The sequence below is a fragment of the Pongo abelii genome, chromosome 5 (assembly GCF_028885655.2).
Source record: "Pongo abelii isolate AG06213 chromosome 5, NHGRI_mPonAbe1-v2.0_pri, whole genome shotgun sequence".
NCBI lineage: Eukaryota > Metazoa > Chordata > Mammalia > Primates > Hominidae > Pongo > Pongo abelii.
The window spans coordinates 169,002,516-169,020,361 of NC_071990.2; the positions used below are offsets into that span (position 1 = coordinate 169,002,516).

Genomic DNA, 17,846 nt, shown 5'->3' on the forward strand with positions numbered 1-17,846 from the left:
GCCCGAGGGAGCCTTTCCTTTGGCGCCTGAGCCGAGGGCTTCAGGGAGAGGGTCGCGCATCGCAGCGCAGCCGCCCGTCTTCCCGTGGCTTCCCTAAGGCCGTGGCTGCTGCTCCTTTCCGCCGGCCACGCGCGCACGGCCTTCCCCTCCCGCCCACCCTGAGGAGCTGAAGCCCTCGACGCCGTCCTCGGGAAAGGCGCGGCCACTGCCCGTTTCTGATTCCCGTTTCCTTCCTCCGGGCGCGTCCTTCACCGTGGCCAAATCAGCCTCTCAATTGCTGGAGCCCGGCCTCGGACACTTCTCGGCTTACGCCGCCATACAGTGGCGCACCCCGAAACCCCGCGACCGACAGCTCGGCTGGCCTTGCGCACCCACACTCTCCAAGGCAGGGCTCGGTCCGGGGAGCTAGTTTCGCCAAGGCGAGGGGCGCGGGGCAGCCCAGGCGGCCGGATGGGTACCAAGAGGGCGCGTCAGCTCCGGCGGGACGCGGCTTCCAGGGCCCGGGAGGGGTGCGGGACTCTCCGCCGGCGCCTGGCTGTCGGCGGAGGACCGCGGGGCAGGAGGGAGTGGAGACTGCGGCCCCAGCTCTGGCAGCGGGGAGCCCACCCAACGCCCTCCTCGGCCCTCGGCTCTTCCTGGGGCCATCCCGCCCCTGCCCCTCGGCCTGGCACCTTTCCGGTTAGCCTCGGAGGCCGTGGCCGGGCAGGGTCCGTTCGCCTGGCTGGGGGGCCTCAGAACGTTATTTCTGGGTGACAACCTGCAGGGCCTTCCGCCCCTCGCGACCTCTCGGGAGTCCCTTCCCCGGCGCCCCCGGGCCTGCAGGTTCGGTCTCGGGGCCTCCTTACCGCAGTCCACCCGGCTTTAGGCTAGTGGGCTTTAATTACGTCGATAATATGACTCCGGCGATCTTGTGCGGCGATGGGATGCGGCCGTGGGCGGTGGAGTCCAGGCGGAGTCGGCTCTCCACACGCGAGGGCGCCTCCTCCTCACCGCTCGCCGGCTTCAAAGCTCGCGCCTCAGGCGACGGCAGCCAACGGGTTGCCGGCTGGAGGCCCCGCCGATGCCCCGCCGATGCCCCGCCCCCACGCCTCGACGCCCCGCCCCTTGCGTGCCCACCCGCGCCCCGCAGCGCCGACCCTAAGTTTCGGCGCTCAGTGGTCCGGTGCTCCCCAAGGCTGGGTGCCCAGAGTCAACCCCGAGGTCTCTATGCCCCGCCTCCCGACGCCAGGAGGCAGGGCCAGCGCGCTGGGCGCGGGGGCGGGGCTTTGGCTGCGTCAGCCGCGTAGCCCGCGCGCGGAGCGGACCCTGCTGTGGCCGTTGGCCGTTAGCGCGGCTTCGGCGGTTGTCTTGGAGAAGCAAGATGGCGGCGACGGCGGCCGCAGTGGTGGCCGAGGAGGACACGGAGCTGCGGGACCTGCTGGTGCAGACGCTGGAGAACAGCGGGGTCCTGAACCGCATCAAGGTGAGGCCGGAGGCTGGGGCCGGGCCTGGCGGATCCGCAGGGCCTGCCTGGACAGCGGGCGTCACAGCGGTCGCGGCGAGGAGGCCGCCTCCCTGGCGAGGGGCCGGGGCCGGCGGGCACTGGGGGCGCGCCCCGGCATGGCCTCTGTTCTGCCCGCCCCACAGAGGGGGTCGGTTCTTTCGCTTGTGTGGTCCGGGAGGGCACCGCGGACTGGGGGCGCCTTGGCCCGTCCCCTGCCGCGTTCCGTGGGGGCGGGACCGCGGGGCCTGGGGCCACACGGGCGGCCCGCAGCTGGGCCCTGGAGCGCGGCCCCGGCGTCTCTTCCTCAGGCTCGGGCAGGATCCGCGGCGGGAAAGCAGCGCGTCCAGCCGAAGCCTGGGGGTCGGAGAGCTTGTGTGACTGAGAACGTTTCCGAAGGCGTTTCTGGCCTTTGCACCTGCCCGCCCAGCTCGTTGGCTTGCTCGTGTTTGTTGCTGGCTAAATGTGAGCTTGTTGTGAAAATTGTCTTGAAATGACAATTTCTTGTTTCTTAACTTTTTTTTTTTAAGGCTGAACTCCGAGCAGCTGTGTTTTTAGCACTAGAGGAGCAAGAAAAAGTAGAGGTATGAAGTTTCCAGATTTTAACATGGCTGTATTCGTTAATACTTAATTTCGCATTCATTAAAAACCGTCTTAAAAATAGTTTATAGTAACGTATAGCTAGGGATAATTTTGAACTGTTAAGGATTATATTACTATTGAGAGAGAGCCAAAATTATTCTTTTTTCGTGTAGCTTTTGAATTTGGGTGTAATCTTAAGGTACCACAGTAACTCATACTACTGCTTAATCTGAAACAAAAGGTCACAGGAGTTTCTTGAAGAAATGCTTCCATTGTCAATGTGTTAAGTGCAGGTTCACTCAGATCCTTTAGTAAGCTAATATGTTATTAATCCCTATGAAACGGGGTATATAGTATGCAACTTTTCCCAAAATTATCTGACCACTCAATTATTTTGACAACGAAAAAGACAGTGATTATTTTAAAAGTGCAACCACTTCTCTATATTTAAGTGGGTAATTTAACTTTTTCCGAGTCCCACCAACCATCCTGAGTAAATATTCTGGAATTTTTCAACAAGAATAGAACCATCATCAAAGTCTTAAACTCTTGCTGTATGACAAATCAGTCTCCTGTCCTCTCACTTCTTTAGACCTGTATACCTAATCTCTAATTTCATCAAAATCTGCAGTTCTTTGCCCTTTCCATGTCTGTGCAGGCGTCAGTCTTCTCTTGGCGGCATTTTGCTCTGGACCCTATGGGTCTGGACCCCTAATTACCTTGCCTTACAGTCAGTCATACGTGGTCTGGAAGAAATCTCAATGGCCATTTAACGCAGCAAACTAACTCTCTTCCCACTTTGCACATATGTGCTCCTGGAGAAGAGTCAGTCGATCATGTGGATTGCTGATGTTGCAAATTGGCAGGTACCAACCTGGTTAGGTCCTGAGCAGCCCCAGCAGCTCTCTTCTTCACCCTAGCTGTGCAGTAGCTTTCTGTGTCACCCTTGCTTCTTCTCTCTGAACACATGGTCTTGTTGCTTCCTCCACAGGGAAGGTAGAAGCCGTTAGATCCTAACTTCATGGACTCCTCTCCTATCCCTCGATCTATTGCTCACCTGTGAAAAGGCTTGCCTGTGTCTGTATTTATCTATACCTCTTTCCTTACTGCTTTAGAAGAAGAGGCTCTGTCCTGTCCAAGAATAATCACTGTCTTGTGTATACTTTCAAGTCTTTAATTATTTACTGTATCTTTGACCCCTTCCTTTTCTGGTGGCTTTTCTTTTGAGCTTGAAAACATGTTTGAATAACTATTAGGAGTAAACTGTTTTCCTTTATTCACATTCTGCTTTTAATACCACTGTGTTTTTTTTCCTTCACAACCTGGTTTTGACCACTCCTTGGTTTCTTCAGCATGATCTTTTTCCTGTACAGCTGACTGAGACTTATCCACAGTTGTCATTCTGGACTGTCTCACAGACTGACCTTATTCACCCAGTAACTCCAGCCCTGTAACTTTCATGCATATTTCTCTCCTGAGCTTCAGACCTGTATGTTAAACTGCCCACTATATTATGCCCTTAATGGGACCATCATTTATCTGGCAAGAAATCTAAGCGTTTCTTAGGCCTTGCTCTTCTTTCCACCTGCTCAGTCATCATCTGGCTCTGTGTCTGTCAGGTGTGTATCTGAAGTGTCCCCAAGGGAGTGCTCTGCTGCCTCCTTTGTGCTTGTTTTTCTTTTCTAGATTGCTTTATCCCCTTCCTACTTGCCAGTCTCCCTTTCCGTGGTGTCCCTCACCATCTCCCTGAAGTCCTTTTTCCACATTGCTCCTAGATTGGCTGTTTATAGTACACATCTGATCTTGTCCCTCCATTCTCTTTAAATATTTCAGTTGACTCAATATCTTAGAATTCCCTGAACCAGCCTACCAACTACCTTGAGGATCTCTCCTCTCCTTGTCTTTTCTTTTAACAACTTTATTGAGGTAAAATTGACCTATAATAAAGCTAAAGTAAATATGTACAGTTTGATTTTTTAATAGTTAATTTATGCAGCTGTGAAATGATCACCACAATCAAGGTACTGCACATATCCTTCAAACTTTTGACCTTCAAAAGTTTTCCTTGTGCCCCTTTTGTAACCCTCTCCCCCACCCCAAACCTTTTTAAGAATTATATAAATGGAATCGTATAGTAGGTACTCTTTTTTTTTGGTCTGTTTCTTCAACATAATGCATTTGAAATTCATTCATATTGTGGTATGTATTAATAAATCATTTCATTAATACATTGTATAGATATGACAGTTTAGCCATTACCTGCTGACAGACATTTAGGCTGTTTCCAGTTTTTGAGTATTACAAATAAGGTTTCTGTGAACAGTCACATACAAGTCTTTGCTTGGATCTGTGATTTCTCTTGAGAAAATATGTAGGGGTGAAGTGACTAGGTCACATGCTAGGAATATTTGTGACTTTTAGGAAACACTACCAAATTGCTGTCCAAACTCATTATGCCATTTTGCATTCCTATCAGCAGTGTATGAGGCTGCCACTGTAGCAGCAATTAATGTGGTCTTAAGGAAGCTTACCTATGTGCTACCTACTGTAGCCTGTTCTCAGCAACAATCACAGGCTTGATGGTCTAGGAGTATTTTTTCCATACTTATTCAAATAAATGTATAATTACAAAAATAAGTTGGCCTATGGGCCACATAAGATCATCTCACATTTCATGGATAAACTGGGAATTACAAGTGTATAATTAAATTCCTGTTCATAGTAAGTATGCTATAAATGGTACATATCTGAGATGACAAAATTTTTATCAAACTTCATATATTTGAAATAATGAACAGTTGTTGACATTTAATTGTATTTCACACATTTAAAAATTAAAAATAAATACAAATCTTCATATATGGTTTTGTTATATTAACTTTGAGAAATTACTAAATAGCACAAAGTAAGTCCTGTAGTAATTAACAGTTATAGAATGGATTTTGTAAAACCATAATTTTATCGATGAAAACGTTGAACTTTATATTTTATAGTTGTTTTTAGGGTAAACACATGACGCTTAAATTTTTTTTTTTTTAACAGAACAAAACTCCTTTAGTCAATGAGAGCCTGAAAAAGTTTTTAAATACCAAAGACGGTAAGAGGTTCAGTTTGTTCTTGTTTATCTGTCTCTGAATTTTTGAATCTTGATACCATTTGGGAGAAATCAGGAATTTCAGGGAATTTTTTTATGTCTTCAATTGTTATAGGTCCTCATTTTAAAATAATATTTTATTGTACAACAATTGTGTTGCTATTACATATTTTTGGACTTGGGATGTTGTTGCTTAGAGCCAGTTTTACTACAGAAAGCCAATATTAACCATTAAAAAGTGAAACACTGAAATCTATGAGATGATTGTCTTACAGTTAGTTACAGACTGATGATCCCAGTGAAAAAATTAGGAGATTGAGATTTTCATTACTTAATCATATTATTCAAAGAGGAAATTTGTAACTTAAAAAATGTAGAAACCTTTCTTCCATTAATTTAGTGTATCTATTTCATAATGTTAATTAAAAAAATTCAGTTTTTAAAGATTTGCTCACTTACCTTTTTCTTGATCTTTATAGGTCGTTTAGTGGCTAGTCTTGTTGCAGAATTTCTTCAGTTTTTTAACCTTGACTTTACTTTGGCTGTTTTTCAACCTGAAACTAGCACAGTAAGAATAATGATTTTTACATCTATCTTTTGAAACCTTCTTTGATACAAATGAGTTAATATTAAGCTGAAAGTTAATAGAATTTGACAACTGATAGTTTTTTACATTTAGATTATTTTTGGTAGTTGATTATCTGTTTTTCTTAAAAGCCATATGAGCTTTCAGATAGCTGGCACCAGTGTTGCTGCTTTGTGTTACTTGAAAGCTTGCTAATAAAAGTGTTACTATAGAGTTAATTTTGATACGATGTTAGATTGCACCTGTTAATGGAAACTTTGAAGGTAGAGGCTCTGTAAAAGAAATAGGCATAATTTTTAAAAATAGTCATTTCACTCATTAGTAAGACAGTCTCTGAGTTTAAAGATGTCTTTAAACTCTGAAAATATTTTCTTTACTCCTTGAGAATAACTTCTGCTATTTTTTTGTGCACTTGTATTTTAACTTCTTTTCTAGCTGCAAGGTCTCGAAGGTCGAGAGAATTTAGCCCGAGATTTAGGTATAATTGAAGCAGAAGGTACTGTGGGTGGACCTTTATTATTAGAAGTGATCAGGCGCTGTCAACAGAAAGAAAAAGGGCCAACCACTGGGGAAGTAAGTAGAATTCTGTGTTATCTTTTTCTATTTTAATTATTGGCTACTTAGTTTAGCCATGCAGATTAGTGCATATATAGTAAATTACGGTTTTCATACTAGAAGATATTCCTTAAAAACAAAATGAGATGCATTCAGATTGTATCAATGCAAATTTTAATGAAAATTAGGGATGTGCTGACTCTGATTCTGTGGCATATCTTTTCTGGTTTTTGATCCTCAAGAGTGTTGGGTCATGAGCTAAACTGTCTGGAACAAATCCCAACTCCTCGTTGCCTCGCTTGATCCTCCGTTCATGCCATACTGTGTATGAAGTGGGCTCTACCAGGCCCTACCTTGGTGTTCTGAGGTTTCTCTGCATAAGCCAACAGAAGCACTCAACTTGCTATTATTTTTATTAAAACATCTTAGTTAAATATAAAAGGACTGAGGACTGATTTATAGGATAGTTAATAAATTTTTGGACTTAAAGGCCTCTTTAGGCTTAAAACTAAGCTGTTGATTTTGCTTTAAACTGTTTAGAAATAGTTCAAACTTACACTTTTTTTTATTAGTACTCTTCATCTCTTAACCTTTTTTTAGAAATTGTGCTAATGAGATTAATGATATAATTTTATTTTCATACATTAATTTTACATAAAGATACTCTGTTTTATAGAACAGGCAACATCTGTAACTGTTCCAGATATTTGATTAAATGTGAGCTTTTAGTCAGAAATTGATAGGTAAGAATGTGGAGGGCTGTATAGGTTTCCTACTTATTTTCTTTGGTGAATCTCAGAGGATATTTTCTATTAGAATTTTTGAAAATTGATAAAGCTTGCCTGAGTACTAATTATGTGTAAGGCATGGTAAATAGACTTTGTGGGTACTATAAGATAAAATATAAGAAACTTCTGTGTCTCTGAATAGCGCAAAGCTATTTAAGATAAAATGTGCTCAAATAAGGAAATTAACATTTAAATAACAGTTTATGGAGGAATTGTCATTTAACACATTATTTCCAAACATATTATGAATAGTTTAGAGGAGGAAGCGATTGTCACATGCCAAAATTTTATTGAAGTCAATTTTAAAGTGAGAGTAGGATGTCAGTTTTGGGGTGAGGATTGGGAAGGGTGTTCCGAGAAGTTGGAATGGTGCCAGCCAAGTGTGGAAGCAGGAGAGCATAGCCAGATCCTGGGCTGGCTGGGAGTGAGGTGGCTCGCCCAGAGCACAGGTTGTCACTTCAGCTTGTGCATATAATTTCATTCCTTCATTTATCAATATTCAGCAAGCCTTTATTGTGTGCTTGTTTAATAGATACTGTGCTGGGTACTAGGCAATCAAAAACAAACTAAAGAACCCAGTCTCCTGGGGCCAGCAGTCTTCAGGTCGTGATGACCTCTGTTTATTGGCTCTCCCCTCTCGGCTTCTGTGGCCCTGAAGAACTCTCTTCTCTTTCTAACTGCCCTTTCATTTTCTTTTCTGTTTAGTAGTTGTGCTGTGGCTCACCTCATTGCAGTGGTGTTTATGCATATTTTTCTGTCTAGATTGATCTTTCTTCCTTAACATACCACTAGCATGGACTCTGGAACCAGGTTACTTGGGTGAAACCCCAGCTCTGCTACATTCTAGCTCTGTGAGCCTGCAGTCACTCAGCCTCCGTGTGCCCAGCTTCCTTATCTGCAACATGGAGATCACAGAAGTATCGCGCCTACAGGTCTGGAGGGGTCTAAGGAAGCAAGATGTGTGAAGCTTTGAGCACAGTGCTTGGCACGGAGGACTCTGTGTGTTATTGTAGTAGGCATCAGTGGATTCAATTAACTGTGAATTGAAAATATTCGGATAGGCTGAGCGCGGTAGCTCATGCCTGTAATCCCAGCACTTTGGGAGGCCGAGGTGGACGAATCATGAAGTCAAGAGATGGAGACCATCCTGGCCAACATGGTGAAACCCCATCTCTACTAAAAATAGAAAAATTAGCTGGGCACGGTGGTGTGTGCCTGTAGTCCTAGCTACTTGGGAGGCTGAGGCAGAATCACTTGAACCCAGTAGGTGGAGGTTGCAGCGAGGCGAGGTCGTGCCACTGCACTCCAGCCTGGCGACAGAGCGAGACTCCGTCTCAACAAAAAGAAAAAAAAAGAAAATATTCAGAGAAAATACAAGAAAAGAATGCAAATATAGTAGAAAACTGTTTATATAGCATTTACATTGTATTAGATATAAGTTATTTAGACATGATTTGAAGTACATAAGTTATATGCAAATATGTCTTTTCACATAAGAGACTTGAGCATCCTTGGATTTTGGTGTCCGCAGGGGAGTCCTACAACCAATCCCCTGTGGATACTGAGGGACGACTATATTAGTATTACTGTTTCTTGTTTTTGTATGGATGACTCTTTAAGTTCAGTGTAGTCTGCCTAAGCCCAGCTCAGTCCTTTATCCTAGCTCCAGACTAGAATTTCCAGCTCTTCACAAAACGTACCCCCCTGGATAACCCAATAGTACATTCGAATCCTGTGTGGAAAAACTTACTTTCTTCTCTTTACCTCCTAAAAGTAAAAACATAAAGACAAAAGCAAATCCCACCTTACTCCCCGCAAATAACCCTCTTCCACGTCTTCTTGCTCCCTTCCGTGTTTTGGTTGATTCTATTCCTGTGGCTCCTTGGTTTCATCCCGAGGAGCCGCCTCTTCACATGTGTTCTAGATTCAGTTCTTCTGTCAGGAAGGATTCACTCTCCACCTTGCACCCAGTAGCTTTGGTAACAGGCTGTGGAAGAAAGAGGAATTGATGGAGGGCTTTCTCTTCTCTGCTAGGTAGGATGTGTACCTCAAAATGAGACCCAGTAGGGCTTTCTGTTCTCTGCTAGGTAGGTTGTGTACCTCAAAATGAGACCCAGTAGCATTCCTGTGTAGTGGGTGTGATGTGAAAATGGACACAGAATCACTGTTCTTCAGTACTTCATTCTGACTCGTGGATTTGAGGCCTTCTCTGAAGTTTGCCCTGACTTTTTCATAGCTGTGATTCTGTCAAATAGACCCAGGATAGGAATTCTATATCCTCAAAAGGTAGTTGTTTTACTCCCCCAAGTTGCTGAACCAGTAAGTTGGGCATCTCATCTCCATTTTTTGCTAGTTTTCCCTTCCTAATATCTGGGTATTTAATTTTAATAGTTTGTGTGTATGTATATAAACAAATAGATAAAATATTTAAAATAGAGACCTCAAAGATGTATGTTTTGGCCCTTCATTATTTATTAGTGTTTTCTATTACTTTGGAAGAAAACCTGTTGTTTATAATGAAATAAAAAATTAGAGCTTTTATTAGCTTTTGACTTTGACTGTAGAAAACGAGCTATAGGTTAAGCTCACTGAACTAAATTACTGATGCTTTTTACCAAAACTGCATTTTAACCACCTCAAGAATTAGGTTGCTGTGCCCCAGCCGCTTTAACTTGACTTCTGTTTGGTTTTATTGGACGCTCCCCAGCCGTAGATAATTAAAGCCCTTTCCTGTTTTCTGAGCCCCTCAATGGATCATTTTCATCTCCTTCAGCACCTCTACCATGTAGGTCCTTATATCTGTCCAGGATCATTTCTTCCTAAGGGTTCTCATGCTTTCAGTCTGTCATTCACTGTTGCAGAATTATTTTTAAACTTCAGCCCTTCCTCTGTTCCTTTCTTCTGTACGATTGTAGTGACTGCACTGCTGACTCAGGAGTCCCAGATTCTTCAGCCTTTATGAAATTTTCTGTGTGATGTGGCCTTAACCTGTCTTTCTAGCCTTATGCCTTTTTTTTTTTTTTTTAATGTGGAGCCTTGTACTTAAGTCAGATTGAACTTTGGACCTACTACTTGAAAGTGGCTTGTGTTTTTTCTCCTTCTCTTATTTTGTTATTCTATCCTCCACTTGGAATTATACTCTTTCCCCTTCCCCAGCTGTAGAATTTTGTCAGTCAGGTTTTCTCCTCAGCTGCAACTCTTGTTCTTATTCTCTCCTTACTAGAAACTGCATGTAACTTAGTGCCTCCTTCTGTCAAGTTGTAGTAGTGATCTGCACTGGTTACACATGGAAATTTATTGAGGACAAGGGCTTTATCTTCATATCTCTTACACAGTCTAAAGCATTGTGATTTTTTTTTTTTTTTTGAGATGGAGTCTTGCTCTGTTGCCTAGGCTGGAGTGCAGTGGCGCGATCTCGGCTCACTGCTGCAAGCTCTGCCTCTCAGGTTCACGACATTCTTCTGCCTCAGCCTCCCGAGTAGCTGGGACTACAGGCAGCCACCACCACACCCGGCTAATTTTTTTTTTTGTATTTTTAGTAGAGGCGGGGTTTTACCATGTTAGCCAGGATGGTCTCAATCTCTGACCTCGTGATCCGCCTGCCTTGGCCTCCCAAATTGCTGGGATTACAGGCGTGAACCACCGCACCCAGCCGGCATAGTGATTTTTAACATACTGTTCACAGTCAATGGAAGCCTTTGAAAATTCGAAGAGGAATACCCATTTAGAAGATTTGTGGAGGTTAGATTGGTAAAATATGGAGAAGTTAGCAGACTAGAAGGAAGTGGAACACATAAGAACGCAAATCTAGACAGGAAGTAGCAGTAAGAATAGAAATAAGTGGACATACAGGCTAGGCATGGTGGCTAACACCTGTAATTCCAGCACTTTGGGAGGCCGAGGCAGGCGGATCACTTGAGGCCAGGAGTTTGAGACCAGCTTGGCCAACCTAGTGAAACCCCGTCTCTATTAAAAATATAAAAATTAATGTTGGGCGCGGTGGCTCATTCCTGTAATCCCAGCGCTTTGGGAGGCCAAGGCAGGTGGATCACCTGAGGTCAGAAGTTCGAGACCAGCCTGGCCAACATGGTGGAACTCCATCTCTACTAAAATACAAAAGATTGGCCAGGTGCGGTGGCTCAAACCTGTAATCCAACTTTGGGAGGCTGAGGCGGGCGGATCATTTGAGACCAGCCTGGCCAACATAGTGAAACCCTGTCTCTACTAAAAATACAGAAATTAGCTGGGCATGGTGGTGTGCACCTGTAGTCCCAGCTACTCGGGAGGGCGAGGCAGGAGAATTGCTTGAACCCGGGAGGCGGAGGTTGTGGTGAGCCGAGATTGTGCCTCTGCACTCCACAGAGCGAGACTCTGTCTCAAAAAAAAAAAAAAAAAAAAAAAAAAAATACAAGTAATTAGCTGGGCGTGGTACTCGGGAGGCTGAGGCAAGAGAATCGCTTGAACCCGGCAGTCGGAGGTTGCAGTAAGCCAAGATCTGGCCATTGCACTCTAACCTGGACAACAAGAATGAAACTCTGTCTCAAAAAAAAAAAAAAAAAAAAAGTCGGGTGCGGTGGTGCATTCCTATAATCCCAGCTACTTGAGAGGCTGAGGTGGGAGGATCACTTGAATCTGGGAGGCGGAGAGTGCAGTGAGCCGAGATCGCACCACTGCACTCCAGCCTGGGTGACAGAGTGAGACCCTGTTTCAAAAAAAAGAAAAAGAAAGAAATGAATAGATAAAGATGACCTTTTGAGAATCAACAAGACTTGGTAAACTAATATTTTGGCATGGGGCAAGGTCATAGAAGGCAGTAAGAGAAAAGAAAAGCTCTCAAAGGCCAGTTTAAGGATTTTAGCCTAGAAGATAATATCACCACCAGAAATAGTGGGACTGAAGAGGGAGAACTGAAGTTATGAAGAGCAGCACATTTCCGTATTTAAAAAGTTACAGTCAGTCATAAAGGGATTTTTGTAACAAAACAGCCAGTATTTACTATGTACAATGTCATAGAGCTTGTGCTGGTAGTGGATGAATTGTAGGAAGTGATTTTCATTTAAGAAACATTTTAAAAACCTCCTCCTTTGCGTTAACCACAGTGCTCAGAACCCTGTGGTGACAGGGCACTGGGCAGCAGATGCAGATGACTCCTGTGGAAGTTGGGCTAGAACAGGTGCTTTGCATTTTGGAAAAAAAATGTGTGGAAGTAGAAAACTGGAAGAGTGAACTACTATTTGAAGGGGTAAAGTATTTTTAATGAAAGTTGTTATTTGGTATTTTTTCTTGAGAGAAAATGAAGTAGGGAAACAAATTCAAGGAGAGCAAAAAGTAGATCTTAGAGAATTACAGGGTATTATTTGTCTGGAGAGTAGGGAGAAGGGAAGTGAGGAGGTAAATGCTGGAATGATAGACCTGGGACAGATTTCAGTGGAGAAAGACAGTATCCTGTTCAAAGTGAATGAATGAAATATTTTGCAGGTAATTAGAATCTAGGGATGTGTAGAAGGTTTTTGAGGGGGTAAAATTAGAGGAAAATCTAAAAAGGATGGTTACTTTAATAAGAAATAAAATACCAACATTGTATAGTGTTTTTAAATGCTAAAATTCTATTGGAGTGTAATTGGTATATTTGTGTTTTATTTTTAAATGTATTTTAATTTTAAACTAAAATATTTTAGGGTGCACTAGACCTATCTGATGTACATTCTCCACCAAAGTCACCAGAGGGAAAAACAAGTGCACAGACAACACCAAGTAAGGTGAGTTAGCTGCAGAACACAGAAGTCATGTCTGGATTTAACTCCAGAGGGCTCTGCTTTTCTCTGTCTAGTCTTTCTTGTTACAAGTTGTATTGTTTTATATAAACACATGGGCTCTTTAGTTTCTTGAAGGTGCTTTTTTTCCATTAAGTATACATTAAAAAAAAAATTTTGCTTTGTTGGTAGTTGTTTGACATTTGTATCGTAGAAAGGAATGTGCTGGTAAGTAACAGAATCATAGAATATTTGGATTTATTTGGTACTTTGGACATTTTCTCCTATTAACAAGGAGATTTACTTACTTTTCATTTATAAATTCCTAGCTTGAGAATATTAAGCTAGGAATATGTATTATAGGATATAATATTGAATGAATATTTTAGACTTCTAGATGGGTGATGAGATTCAGAATTGTAAATCATGATGGTTTTTAATATACATGAGCTGTTTTGATAGAATTTCTAAGAAAATGTATATACTTTGGTTACATTTGTGTGTGTATGCATGTGTCCATCTGTTTGTGTGTTTATGAGTTGTTAAAGGTAAGACTTGATTTCAGAGATTAAGCATGATGGGAAAAAAAATGAGCTGTATACTTTGAATTTAAGATCCAGGATATGTAGGAATGGATAGAAAGATGATTGTCAGGAAATTTGTTTTCTCAAGAGCATAGCATGAATTGGTAGTCCCAGGCGGTCTTACCAAAGGATAGGTTTGGGTCTGTTTAGTCTGTTCAGGCTGCCAAGTACCATAGATTGGGCAGCTTACAAACAACACATTTTTCCTCACAGTTCTGGAGCCTGGAAGTCCAAGATCACGGCATCACTATGGTTAGGTCTGGTGAGGTCCCTCTTCTAGGTTGCAGAGAGCTGTCTTCTCATTGTGTCCTCACGTGGTGGAAAGAGGGTGAGAGAGCTCTCTGGGGTCAGGGCCCTAATCCCATTCACAAAGGCTTCACCCTCATGATCTGCTCACCCCCCAAAGGCTCCACCTTCTGATACCATCACATTGAGGGTTAGGATTTCAACATAGGAGCTGGGGGTTTGTGGACTACACAAACCTGCAGTCCATGACAGGTCAGGTTTGTATTCTTTGACTGTCCCTTTGATTTTCATCCCATAGGAATAGAGTGATCCCAAAAGATGAGGTCCCATGTGGGTTTATGGTGGTGGATCGACTCTCAGATACAGTTGCATCTTTTTAAATAGATGAACTTCGAGGACATAGTGATTATACTACAAGATACCTTTCTTTTTTAAATGTCTAGGCACAGAACATTGCTGAACGATTGCTGTTATTTTTTGCTTGTTCTTTGATGTTGTTGCTCCTTTTTATTGTTTAAGTTTGGAAAACTAAAGGAATTTTATACTTCATTTCTAACCAAGGAAACAACTATTGTATTGTTTATAGTTGCTCCTTCTGAGATTTCTAGTTGCTGTAGGGAAGGCCTTTTTTTAAAATATTTTTTTCCTAAATTATTTCCTAAATAGCCTCATAGGAGGCTATAACTACCCAGTGATAGAATAAGGTCATGAGTAAATTTTTAAAATTTCTTTAAATTAATTGCAAATAAAACAGCCTATGTAAGTAAGCTTTACTTTTCATGAAAATACCTGGCTTTAGAAAAATTAAAATTAATGAATATTCCAAAGTACTTATCAGTACCTATAGCATTTGACTATTTGGAAGCTCTTTTTAGCAAATTATTACTGTTTTTAAAGCAAATTAGCAATCCTAACCTTCTATATATAATGTATGTCTTCAGGGTAAAATATTAAAGTCTATTTTACATATTCTTATTCTCTCTGCATACATTTTAAGATCTAAGAATTATAATGAGAATCTCAATGTTTTAAGTCAGTCAGGAAATGATGCTGTGAGTTTTTCCAGAGAAGGGGGGACTGTCCTGAGGCTGCTTTAGAGAACAGCATTTGTCCTAACAGCTGTCTCTGCCACCATCCCGTTATTCTAGTTTAGTCCCCATAAACCCACTTCAGAAATACCCTAGATAGTCCTTGTGTAGGGTTGCATCTGTTCTAAGATAAACCCTTATTTTGGCACTTAAAATGCAATTTCTCTAGTACTAAAGGACCTGGATTTGGGATCCAGTACTTTCCCTACCGTCTTCTTGCTAACTATCTCCTACTGGCACCCAATCAGCCTTGAGGGCCCATGGAGAATACTCTCCAAGAGTAGGGTCCAGCCAACCTTTAGGAACCAGCTTTGTGTGCTCCTGAGAAAGGTCAGATGAGGTCAGGACAAGTCTTCATGGAAGTTGCCTAGGAACTCAAGTGAGGCTTATTTAGAATGCTGCTAAAATGTAGCATGAAAGAGGTGATTCTCCACCCAGTAGGAGCTGAGCAGGTGGAGGCTAAGGTATCTATGTTTGACCTGGTAACTATTGGAAACAGTAAATATGAGGTAGACCACTTCAGGAATAGAATTAAGAGAGGACCAAAAAAGCAGGCCTCACAGAACATATTAACTAGATGTTCCACTTCGGAGACATTTTTCAGTAGGCATCTTTGTTTGGTAATGAGTTAGTTTATTTTTAAAGATTTCTATTTTGTGGTAAAATCTCATTTTATTCTCATGCTCAGATACCAAGGTATAAAGGACAAGGTAAGAAGAAGACAAGCGGGCAGAAGGCTGGTGACAAGGTAACATGCATGAGGGCAGAGGAGAAAAGCAGCCTGTGGGCATCAGGTCTCGACTCTGGGGCCTCCTGGAGCACTGGGCTCCTGTCAGGTTGGGTTCTCAGTTTTCTTATGAAATGTCACTTGAGGCTGGGCTAGGTGGCTCGCGCCTGTAATCCCAGCACTTTGGGAGGCCAAGGCGGGAGGATCACTTGAGGTCAGGAGTTCAAGACCATCCTGGCCAACATGGTGAAACCCCGCCTCTACTAAAATACAAAAATTAGCCGGCCATGGTGGCACGCACTTGTCATCCCAGCTACTTGGGAGGCTGAGGCAGGAGAATCGCTTTAACCCGGGAAGCGGAGGTTGCAGTGAGCTGAAATCGTGCCATTTCACTCCAGCCTGGGTGACAGAGTGAGACTCTGTCTAAAAAAACAAAAAAGTAATGATGGCATGAAATAAAAAGTAAATTTCACTGTCAGTTTTTATCCAGGTGAAAATCATACTGTTGAATCTTAAAACCACGCTCTCAGTTTTACTTTGAAAATTCCTGTTTTGTTGGCAATTAGAGTTGAAAATACGTATTTTTCTTTTGAATGGATGATTATATAGATGTTAGTAACATTGTGATTTTTATTTGAGGAAAGTAGAACATCAAACTATTTTTTGAATACGTACCTATTGATAAATTAAAAATTAAATGTATTTCCTCCAAGACATTTTTGTGTTCTGTCATTTTTCAGACAATTGCACATTTGTGACCCTTTATTCAGGGCCCCTGCTCACAGTAGACTGCTGGGGGCCAATGCTGCATACTACCAAGGCCTTGGCTGCTTTTTCATCCTCCCCTAAAGATCACAAAAATTGACTAATCCAGTAGATTAGCTGCTTATGAAATTTAAATATTAGAAGTTTTAGAAACATTATCAGTACAGTTTTTACATCTACTTGGGATAAGACAAAATATTTAATTATCAGTTCTGTGAGATTCATTAGTCCTATGTTGAACTTTGGTTATGTATAGATTTTTTCACTAGGTTGAAAATCTTCAAACTTAAAGCTTTTTAAAAATTCCACCTGTTGTGTTAGATGGCTTTAGTTCTAGTAGTTTCAAAGGTAAATTCCTATTACTGTATTCTCTTTCTGTTCACACTGTTATTTATGCGTTATTAAACAAGAAGATGCTTTAAAATAATGATTTAGTAAGTTTTTTTTTTTTAACATTTACATAGTGAAAGTTATTGTGTGTTAATGCTTTGGGCGACACATTTAACACAGTTCTAACTTAAGGAGTTGATAGTTTAATTGGAGATGAGACATACCTTAAGTAAGATATAAAACTTCTTAATAGATTTTAAAAATCAGTTTCTTGGACTTTTCTAAAATTTAAAAGCATATTAGTATGAAGTTTTTATAATCTTATTGCTGTTGTGGGTTTCAAACAACTTAAACATTTTCAAGAAGTTTATACATAGAGCCAAGGCATCCTAAGAGATGTGGTTTTCACTTTGTGTGATGTGAAGTAACTGTGATGGGCCCAGACTTTAGCTTTCGCTGTACTTTGGGCAGAGTGTAGTGTGTGCCCTGACTTGAGAGGGGATTGAAGAACCTAGGTGGGCCCATATCCCAGGATTTAGTCCGTAATTTGGGTCTCTTCTGTTTCATTATTGTGTTCCTGAAGCCAGGATGCTTCCTCAATTATTTGGAAACCTTTTTCCCTGTACATTTCTGATCTTGTTTCTGAACTGCCTTGTGAGAAGTCTGTATTGTACCCCATGTGGCCTATTGCCAGCCTTACTTATATGGGTAAGCCCTTAGCTCTTTGTTCCCCTGCCTTTCTGCTTTGCCTTGTGCATGCAGTGAGTTCCCAGCAGCCTTAACATTCTCAACATCTTCATCATCCAGATGCTATGTTGCATGTGGTGGTTGAGGTTGTACACAGCAAGACTCCCGATGGGGCCATCCGCATGGTAGGTGAGTGGCATCTCCCAAGGTGTGCAAAGCCATCGTGGGAGCCCTGCCTGTCCTGTAGACGTGAACTGGGCACGCGATGCAGGAGGGCCCAGGGTACTGCTGCTCCCAGAGCTCTGGAGCACTGATCAGGAGTGTCGCGTGTGTCCGGTTGCTTTTGAATGCAGGAGGCGACAAGTACTAGTGGCTCATTCAAAGACCCTTGGCACTTTCTTCGGGAAGCTATATTCATATTATAAATAAACTTAAAAAAAAATTCATATGTATAGTTAGAATTGATTTGTAGGGTTTTTGAACTGATGTAACTTGGGCAAAACTGAAGTTCTTATTTTTGTTGTTGCTGAGAGACAAGATAAAAATAAAATAAAGATTAAAGATAAAAGATTTGGTATATA

At 42.2% G+C, this 17,846-nt stretch overlaps 2 protein-coding genes across 16 annotated transcripts in view; one reads left to right on the plus strand and one right to left on the minus strand.

The window, feature by feature from the left end:
• Positions 1-1,015, minus strand: part of RNASET2 (ribonuclease T2) — a 74,266-nt gene extending 73,251 nt beyond the window's left edge. For 2 of the 3 annotated variants that reach the window (XM_054558448.2, XM_063725089.1), the window contains exon 1: positions 846-1,015. The gene's annotated coding sequence lies outside the window, so the exon portion shown is untranslated. The remainder of the gene's footprint in view (positions 1-845) is intronic. The other variant, XM_054558449.2, reaches the window with a different exon arrangement.
• Positions 948-17,846, plus strand: part of CEP43 (centrosomal protein 43) — a 43,288-nt gene continuing 26,389 nt past the window's right edge. For 3 of the 13 annotated variants that reach the window (XM_024248712.3, XM_054558441.2, XM_054558444.2), the window contains exons 1-6: positions 1,124-1,462; positions 2,011-2,064; positions 5,105-5,159; positions 5,636-5,724; positions 6,178-6,315; positions 12,764-12,844. In XM_024248712.3, the coding sequence (XP_024104480.1) occupies positions 1,361-1,462; positions 2,011-2,064; positions 5,105-5,159; positions 5,636-5,724; positions 6,178-6,315; positions 12,764-12,844 (519 nt within the window). In that variant the 5' untranslated portion in view covers positions 1,124-1,360. Of the gene's footprint in view, positions 1,463-2,010; positions 2,065-5,104; positions 5,160-5,635; positions 5,725-6,177; positions 6,316-12,763; positions 12,845-15,444; positions 15,505-17,846 lie in introns of all 13 variants that reach the window. The other 10 variants (XM_063725088.1, XM_054558437.2, XM_054558447.2 and 7 more) reach the window with 8 other exon arrangements.